General features: G+C 40.6%; 1 protein-coding gene across 3 annotated transcripts in view; it reads right to left on the bottom strand.

Annotated features, from left to right (window-relative positions):
- Positions 1 to 3,305: 3,305 nt before the first annotated feature.
- The window catches only part of ZC3H14 (zinc finger CCCH-type containing 14), a 35,389-nt gene continuing 28,727 nt past the window's right edge, over positions 3,306 to 9,967 (bottom strand). Inside the window, exons 13-17 of one of the 3 annotated variants that reach the window (XM_063290197.1) lie at positions 7,345 to 7,465; positions 5,126 to 5,262; positions 4,342 to 4,436; positions 3,805 to 3,911; positions 3,306 to 3,591 (exon numbers count right to left, since the gene is read on the bottom strand). In XM_063290197.1, coding sequence (XP_063146267.1) covers positions 3,585 to 3,591; positions 3,805 to 3,911; positions 4,342 to 4,436; positions 5,126 to 5,262; positions 7,345 to 7,465 — 467 coding nt within the window. In that variant the 3' untranslated portion in view covers positions 3,306 to 3,584. Of the gene's footprint in view, positions 3,592 to 3,804; positions 3,912 to 4,341; positions 4,437 to 5,125; positions 5,263 to 7,344; positions 7,466 to 9,967 lie in introns of those variants that run through there. The other 2 variants (XM_063290199.1, XM_063290200.1) reach the window with 2 other exon arrangements.

Raw genomic sequence — 9,967 nt, 5'->3', positions numbered from 1 at the left:
AGCGGACAGCAATCATCGGCTGAAGGAGGAGACCGATGATGGGCGATCCCGGGGCACCCGCAGGGGCCCCGCAACCCTACACCTACCGGCACGAAAGGATGCAGGACAAAGGGCGGGTGACGTAACCTAAGGAGAGGGGGCGCTGACCGGCGCGGGGTATTTAAACCCCGCACCGACGCGCTCCCTTCACTCTCGGCTTTTTTCCACAACTGACACTACGTGATGAATAAAACAGAACCTGCTTCAACCGAATCAGTGTCTGCGCTTTACTCAGCGGTAGGCAGTGCATGACATACGAGTGGGTGAGCCAAATAAAACTATCAAGCAATGCAAAGCACTGCAAAAAGGAAGAAAACATTGTTAAACAACTGGCAAGGTCAAAACATGGCAGTAACTAGATAATCTGGTATAGAATATGCTTGTGAAAGGTCCCCTGTGCAAGCACAGAGTCATGTCTGACCCTTTGGGGGGATGCTGCTTTTGCGACATTTTCTTGGCAGACTATAGAGCAGGGTGGTTTGCCATTGCCTTCCCCAGTCATCACCTTCCCCAGCAAGCTGGTACGGAAGAATGGAAGGCTGAGTCAACCTGAGCTGGCTGAGAGAGAATCCAGCTTCCGTTGGGATCGAACTTGGGTCATGGGGAGAGTTTCAATTGCAATACTGCCGCCTACCACTCTGCGCCACATGAGAATATGCTTAGTTTATATTTTTAAAAAAGCTCTTAATCAGGAAGACAATGAAAAACAGATGCTGTCTTTCTGATCTTGCTGATACCAAGAATTGTGGTTCTGATTTAAAACTTTCAGGTAACTTGTACTGAAGGCAATAGGGTAGACAGCCTTATATTCATTTACATGTATTTTGGATCAAGATATGAAATGGTGGGAAGTGTAGTTAAAAGTTGAGAAATGCTTTTATCTGAAACTAGATTTTTTTTCCCCAGAGGCAGTGGCAAGATAAATTTGATAATAATGTGGTAGCATACAATGGAGAAAGTAACTTTGCGAACCCTTTGGAATTATCCATAAGCCTGTAGAATTGTGATCTACAGCGTGATTTGAATTTCATCTAAATCACATTAATAGATAAAAAGATTCTAGTTAAACTAATAACACACAAAACAGAGAATTGTGTCATGGCTTTATTGAATACGTTCAACTAACATTCACTCCCTTTGCTGGATTTTTTTTTATAATAGTAATTGGTGGCATCTTCTTTAGCAGCAGTGGGTCAAACATTTTCTGAATCTCTTAATACATCCTGCACATTGGGGTGGAGGTACATACAAGTTCTACAGCTAACTGATATTTTTGTGCAGTCTTGCACTGCTTTGCTTCAGGCCATACCATAACATGGCAGTTGGATTAAGGTCAGGGCTTTGACAACCATTCCAACACACAAAATGTCTTCTGCTTCAGCTGTTCTGTTAGAGATTTGTGTGTGCAGGACTGTGGTTATGCTGCATGATCCACATTTGTTTAAGCTTCTGCTCGGCATTCTTCTGCATAGTTTGCTGGTACAGGCCAGAAACTGTTATTTGCTCAGTGACTGTGAGCTGCCCAGGTCTTGAGGCTGCAAAGAAGCCCCAAATCATGATACTCCCATCGCTATGCTTCATGGGTCAGGTGAGGTTCTTTTGTTAACATGCTGGGTTTCATTTTCTCCAAACATCAGTTTCTCATTGATGCCAAAAAATTCCACATTTGACTAATCCATCCACAGATGGTTGTTCCACTGGCTTGCTGAATCAACCAGGTGTCCTTGGCAAACTTAAGACAAGTAACAGTGAAAAGCAGTGGTTTCCTCTTTGGTATCCTCCAAGATGCACTACTCTTTTTCAGGGCTTGTTTTTATGGTGGCCTGAAAATTTTTGTAATTAATCTGGGATACTTCACAACTTCCCAGAATATTGTACATGTTGCTCTCAGGGTGGTTTGTATTGGACACCTTCTGGAAAGAGTAACAATGGCATAGCATTTTCTCCATTTGTATATTATCTGCCTAACAGTGGACTGATGAAGCCAAAATATTCGACAATGATTTTGTGACCCTTTCCAGCCTCATGAGCACTGACAACTTTTTTCTGAGATTATGGACATCTCCTTTGACTGGGATATGATTTACATCTACAAACATGTGATGCTACTCCAATGGTAGAAACCAACAGGACTCCTCAAACTCACATTTAATTATAATCTAATTGACTGGACAGCCTACAATCATTAAAAAAAAATATTTTAAAAAACATTAAAAAAAGAACTCTCATACCTAGGTAATAACAACTGAACACAAGGTACACAATACAGTCTCACGCAATGTCCTGGCCCAATAAAAGCTACAAAGGATTTAATTTAAAATATATTAATGTTACTGCTTAATATTTTAACCCAAGAAGCCCAACAGAACATTAATTTTGGCCAGTGAGATTTCAGAAACCTCCGATGGTAAGTATACTGTCAAATGCTATATAAGGCTGACAGAATCTATGCATTTATAATGGCCCCATTGTGTTCCATCTTTCCTAGGAATTACTAGCTGAGTATGGATGCAACATAGAGCTCTTGATAAACTGCAGCTCAGGGAATAAAATAGCCTGGAAGAGTGTGTACTCCCACAGCCTCTGAAGTAAATCACCGATTTCTACCATATGCCATAAAAGAAGTCGTACGTAGCTGATCAGAACCGCTTTAATTGAAGAAGCAGTAAGAACTTACTAGCAATAGATCAAAAAGGAGAAGAAATGTAGGGGTCTTCTTTCTTCTGTTAACCCCTTCCCTAACACAACTACAAATAATTGGGAATGTATTGTACCATCTCAAAGGCTAGAGTATGCCAGTTTGAGACTTGGGGGCCCTTTCTTACATGGGACAGAGCTTTTTTTCGGAAACAGGTAAGGGCCAGTAATGACTTACCATGAATTGCTCTTACCAAGATTGGAGCCCTTTCTATACCTTTAGTGAGAGAACCCACGCATCACATAGTCCCTGGTATATCCTCCCAGGACCATAGGACCGCAGTCTTAATTGTCCAATTTCAAATCCTGACCTATTGCATGAGAAAGAGGATTCCTTTTAGCCTCCATACTGATTTCTGTTCTTAATACAGTCATTTTAAGGTAAGAAACAAAAATTCAGGAGAAAAGTCAGTGGGGAAAGAATGCTGTGTGTCATTTCCTATGAAAACAGAACTTTCAGGAAAAAGGCCTTCTCCTAAGAGCACATTCGAGCTATTCTACATAGCTGAAGACCTATTTTTCAAGGAAAAGTCTCCCTTTTCAATAGTAAAAAAGACAGTAGCCCAACATAAGTAGGACAAAATCCTTGTCTTAGTATTTTAATTAAGGATTAAAGCAAATTTTCTCTTTCCTACAGACAATTTTACAGTAAAAATATGTAAAACCAGTTATTAAATGTACAACAGTTGAAAATTACATATTTCAAGTATGTAATCAACTTCATTTTATGAAACAATACATATTCAAAGCCTGGAATATGTGATACATTTTTACAGCATCTTGTACCATCAGCAAGCATCCTTCCATCATCATACTACTATGATGAAAATTGAATGGGAGTCTCTGAATTATTCACTGGAAGACAAATACAGAAAATTAGCAAGCATTCTCATAAATGGTAGGCTCTAAAAATCATCTCTCAAATATGTCAAAATTGAAAACCTCAGTATACACAATGTTCAGCTAATAATAAAGAACTGTACTTACACAGGTTTCATGCCTAACTGGCTGCACCTTTTCATGTTCTATTAAGAGATGTAATTACAAAGAGTGAAATGAATTAGTCACCTAGTCTGAGTTCGAGTCCATTTCAAGGCATGACGTGGTGGTACAGAAACAGCAGGGTGGTAGAATGTGCAGTCTATTCTGGTACACTGCGTGTTAAACCTACAGTGCTAATAAGACAAATGAAAGGCTTAAAAATCTGCTTGCAAGAATTCAGTTTGGCTTGTTTTAATTTATTTAATATATGCTTTTTCTTTAAAAGTTATGAAATCCCCAATGGAATCACTCAAGTATGTATCTAACGTGAGCCAGCTGAACCCAAGTTGGAAAATTTCTGTGACTGCAGTTTTTAGAGTTAACTTCTAGGCCAGCTCAAAAATGCATGTGATACAAACTCCCATTTGTGGTGTCACTGATAGTGCATTCACATGTGCAAGTCATCACTGAAGCTGCAGGTCCTAATATGCATATGGATACTCCATCCTAGAGTTTAACATATTAAGATGATATTACTAGAAGTACCAAAATGCTGAACCTGAAAAATATTATAAATTTTATGGAGAATATATTGTCTTGAAGGACTCAACCTGTGATACTTACTTTGGGATGGTAGAAAGGACATTCCATTTTCTTACACGAAGGGAAAAAGCGGCAAAGCTGGCTGGTAGAAGATGCTGGTGGGGCTGGAGCTGAAACTGTTAAACCAATTAATGAGAAAGAAATGGCTATTCCTAAGTCCAAAAGCTAATATTTAATTAAAGAACTGCAAGTATTACCATATATACATGTAATTTTAATTGCTGGCTCCTACAATTCCCAATATATAATTATGGGAAATCACACAGCTGAAGGCAATGAATCTGGACCTAGCCACTGGCAGAGTAGGAGGTAACTGGCATTCAATAGGCACTGCTGTGAATTCCAAAATGTAAGAAATATAGACTGCCTGCAAGTTTTAGGAATAAGTCATGGGAAAGAATGGCATGAATAATGCTGTGCCCGAGGTTGTTTTCAAGAGGAGGGGTCATACCGTTCCGTGCATACAGAGTAATTCTTGCTAGGGATTTATGAAGCTGGCCCCATCACAGCTGGAGCAAATTAAGAAAGAGGGGTTCCCATTATTCCCTCCCCCAAGTTATGATCAGTATTTGATAAACAAGACATAGGAACTGGACCCACATCCTCTCCTCCTTTTGGCCATGCTAGATTATCACCAGACAGCTCACAACTGAGTGGAATTTAGTGGCTGTTCTTAGCCAACAGTTTTATTTTGACAATATGACTAGTAGTTATAATGATCTATGAGCCTTTGGATTCAATTCTGTTGTCACTGGCATATTCTAGCAAGGTCCTTTTTTTTTTTTAAATATTAAGGAAATCTTACCTTGTTTAGGAGGTGGTAATGGTGCCCGTCGACTGGCATGAGTATAAGGGCAGTCAGGTTTGGTGCATTTGGCATCGTATTTACAGTTTGGATGGATGAATAAACACTTGTCAGCAAATTTGCAGCTTGGAAAGACTCTGAAACATGGAGGTAAAAGAGTTATTATTCCTGCAGAAGAAGCTTGCCAAGATGCATCCTTTCAAAAATGCTTATGTTTATGATGCAGAATAATTTTACACAGAGCATGAGAATTGGGTTTTCAGGCTCAAGTTATAACAAAAGTCAAGATCTCACTGGGAATTTAAAAAAAAACACCCTCAAGCTTCAAATACATTTTATTAAAATCTGGCAGAAGTCCCTAAGACTAGAAAAAAATCAAATCAGGAAACATACCCATGTGTAGCAGTTAAGCCAAACTGTATGGTTTGGTTGTTCTTTTGTGTGTTCGTGCGTGCATGTGTGTACAAATCTTCAAAGCCCAAATGGATCAAAAAACCAAGAAGGCCCAAAGGGTTCCCAAGGATTTTGGATTCTGTTCAAGTACCCAATTATATCACAAGGTCTTTGCCAATGTGTAATTGTGCAATGTGGAAAGAAAGAAAGAAAGAAAGAAAGAAAGAAAGAAAGAAAGAAAGAAAGAAAGAAAGAAAGAAAGAAAGAAAGAAAGAAAGAAAAAGGAAGGAAGGAAGGAAGGAAGGAGAGGAGAGGAGAGGAGAGGAGAGGAAGGAAGGAAGGAAGGAAGGAAGGGAGGAGGAAAGAAAGAAAGAAAGAAGGAAGGAAGGAAGGAAGGAAGGAAGGAAGGAAGGAAGGAAGGAAGGAAGGAAGGAAGGAAGGAAGGAAGGAAGGAAGGAAGGAAGGAAGGAAGGAAGGGGAAAATAATTATCACATTTCTGGCTAATGAATCTGATTTCCCAGATTAAGAAATGGGGGGCGGGCAACCTATCCCTACTCTGAAAAATATCAGCCATGGCCATGACAAATGAAACAAGATGAAGACTGGGAACATTTCCAACAGTGTCAATGTAAGAGTGGTGAAAAGGGCTGCAGTGCTTTTCGGACTAGCAGAAACTAATATTCAGTTCTTCCCCAGAACTGGGTTCATAGGAAAAAGCAGTATTGACAGCATTAACTGTATTTCCTCTCCGGTCCTCCTAACACAGAAGTGGAGAAGACTTAATGATTGATCACTGATTGTTCAGATTATTTAAAGTCAGGTGCTTTAATAGAATAAATATCTGTTTGAACTCCTATCCTTTACCCAAATCAAAATCATGCCTGAAGACATGTAACTGTCTTTGCTCACACCCACCCTGTTATCTTGCTGCTCCCTCTTCTTCTCTCTGATATTTCTTTGTTGAAATTTTGACCATAAGCTCTTGGGGCAAGGTCTTTCCTTTTTTCCTTATGTTAGCATTAAGCTCCATAAAGTACGGCTTATTGTTACATCCAGAGTTCTACCAGGTGGGTTTGCCAGATGGCCAATAGCAATTACATATCTACAACCGCTCAGCCTTGATTGCACATTTCTCTCTCTCCCACCTGAACTCTTCCCACAATGCAGGGGAGTCAGCAGTGGGAAGTCTTCATCTCTCCTCTTAAATTTCAAGAACCTGACACAGCTCTAGGCTCCTTTCCACAACTATCAATTACATATGAGGAGTAAGAGCTATAGAATAAAATAACCAAACAAATCACCAGAATGTGCAAAATTTGCCTAACTTAATAGGTCACCATTCATCTTTTCTTGGGAAAGAATTTAACACTCTAGGTTCAGAATTTCCACTCTTGTTTTGGTCTTGCCTACGCTACAGTTGTTCTGCTGATGTAATATTCCGGGGCACTAGCACAGAGCAAATCCCCCTTTTTTGTGAGTATGTTTTCCCAAAGATCCCTGTGTAACAAGTACAGCAGTGGCTATCCATTGATTCAAGTCAAGTTCTTTATGCCTAGTAATGAGAAATATTTGGTAACATCTTGATAACACTTTAGAAGCTACATATGGGTTTAACAACCAACTGTCCTCCAATCCATGTTTACCATCTTAACTATTGGCTGCAGCCATGACCACATTCCATGGCAAGGAAATTCCATTTCAGTGCAAACGTCTCCTCCTCACCAGTGCTGGTGGTGCGGCAAACTTCTTTTGCACTAACTCGTGTGCCTGAAAGCTAGGAAGGCAAGATAGGTTAGGCTGCCCTGAGAAGTTCAGTGCCACTTACTTGCATGGCAATGTGGGATGATGGAAGGCACATTCATCTCCATTTTTGCAGGCAGGCCAGTATTTGCAGCGCTCAGCTACTTTCTCCACTTTGTGTAAGATGCCTATTTCTTCCATCTCTACTGTGGAGAAAAGCCAAGGAAGCAATGTTGGACATCTGGATTGTTCAAAAGAGTTTTGACCAAAACAACTATTTATATAGACTGAAATCATACAGAGTTTAGAATGAGATTCAGAAAAATATCCACAAAGACAGAATAGGTCTGCCACAAAGCAATTTGTGTAATTCTAGGGTCACACAGGCTTTAAGCATATTTTCACTAGCAATCAAATGTTAATCCAGAGCTGGCTGAAACAACTAAAGCAAAAATTCAAAATGAAGTCTAATCATATTTAACTACTAATTAACTGGTCTTTCCCAACCTTTTACAGAATTGCCAAACTGCTACTTAAGTGTGACTAAGTAAATGGGCTTCAAGTACAGGGCCAATATAGTGATTCAAATTCATGTCATCAGATTTTCTTTCCTGTAGATTCTTTTATATTCAGGGTATGATAAACACTACTTTATCAAAATAGCCAATTACATACTAGTCTGTTTTTCAGAAGTTCATGAATGAAGGTGTAGATATAAAAATACAATGGAATGTTGTTTCTTTACTGCCTGCAGTTCCTGATAGCACTGATGGTAGAAATAGTAGGATGGAGGATAAAGAATGTCAATAATAGTTTAAACCTTAATTATTACTGTTACTATTCAAATCTCTCATAAACTTCATTCTCTGGAATTGTCTGAAAGCCACGGCTAGGCTAGGCTAGGCTAGGCTCTTTATTTCATACTTTCACTTCCAAAGACTGAGCAGCTTAGAAGTAGCAACATAACATTAAAGCCTTAAAAGTACTCCTTGCTAAATGACCATTCATTCAGCGACTGTTCAAAGTTATGATGGTGCTGAAGAAATGGTACTTACACCCGGTCCTCAAAGCTGTGGCTGTTGCAGCGCCCCCGCAGTCATGATAAAAATTTGGGGGCTTGGCAGCCAGCCTGCATTTGCAACTGCAGGGTGCGCTTCAACTTCCCCCCACCCACCTATCTCCCCCCATCTCAGCTCTTTTGGCGCCCTGCAGTCTGCTTCCACTGCCATCCCCGGCTGACTTTCTTCATCATCTTCGTCCTGCTGCTGACAAGGTGTGCCCAGCCTGGCCCTTTGTGAGACAGCTGCTGGCCACACAATGCCTTCTTCCCAAAGCCGCACGTGGCTTTCCTGAGGCTTTGCAATGCCTTCCGACACCTTGGAAGAAGACCTCATTTCACAAAGGACCAGACCAGGCATGACTCAGCAGCAGAGGGAGGAAGAAGATGGAGAAGGTCAGCTGGGGGCGGTGGAGCACAGGGCAGCAGGGATGGTGGAGCACAGGGCAGCCAAAAGGGCAGAGATGGGGGGAGATAGGCGGGTGGGGGGAGTTGAAGCAGAGGCAAGTACAGCAGGGCAGAAGTGTGAGGTCCTGGCCTAACAATGGCATGGTCCTGGCCTAACAACTGCGACTACCAAAACTGCCATTGTTAAGCAGAGCTGTCACATGATGTTTTGCCTAATAACTGTATCACTTGGCAACAGAAATTCTGGTTCCAATTAGGGTCATTAAGCAAGGAGTAACTGTAACATAAAAATAAACAACATGGTCCTGATGTATCACCATTTGGGCAGCAGAATCTTCAAGTGTCCCTGTAATGGTATGTGGGAAAGACCTTGGGAGACTAGCCAAAGAGACACTGCCAAGGGAATAGTCAGAAAAGAGACAGCATAGCATGCAGCTGGATAGTAGGTGGGGCAAGAGGCTCAAAAAAGACCCTCCCTAGTTTCTTGGGCAGTAAAGGAGATGTGGGGGGTGAGGGAGGAATGTACTTTCAGACTTACAAGATTCTATTCATGTAGCTTTACAATAAAGTAGAATTAGCTCATCTGGTTGTGATTCCTATCTGGTTTGCCCCATGGGGCTGACAGTCCCCAGATGACTCTCCAAGCAACTATGTTTTCAGAGGTCTTCAAAAATATAATAAGGAGAGGGTGATCTGAATATTTAGGGGTTCCAGAAGCCAGGGACCATCCTTGAGAAGGCTCAAACACAAGGTCCCTGTAGATGGCATTCCCTCAAGTTTAGGACCCCTCTGAAAGCCTTATCTGGATCTTATTAGATGGACAGATTCAATTCAGAGAAAGCAGCTGTGGAGACATCCAGGCTCTGAGCTACATAGGGCTTTAAAGGTGATAACCAGTACCTTGAATTACATGTAGATGCTGACTGGTCAACATAGCTCTGTAGTATGAATGACACATAGGTGAACATACGTATTGTCATTACTACTCAGGTTGCTACTTGCTGAACCAGCTGAAGCTTCTGAATGGGTAGGGTAGCCCCATGTAGAATTGGAAAATGAAGAATATTTATTTCATTGGTTTACATATATTCAGTTAAAAGAACAATTTAAAATAGATGCTAAAAATTACAAATTTACACAAAAACTATCTTGGTCGGATGAACAAATCTATGCTAATAATGACCACATGATCTCTAAAATATATAAAATGTTATTACAAATGAGAATACTAAATGTACAAATT

This window comes from Candoia aspera, chromosome 1, assembly GCF_035149785.1.
Source record: "Candoia aspera isolate rCanAsp1 chromosome 1, rCanAsp1.hap2, whole genome shotgun sequence".
NCBI classification, from domain to species: Eukaryota; Metazoa; Chordata; class Lepidosauria; order Squamata; family Boidae; genus Candoia; species Candoia aspera.
The sequence above is the reverse complement of the archived record's forward strand: the minus strand, read 5'-3'. Positions and strand labels throughout refer to the sequence as shown.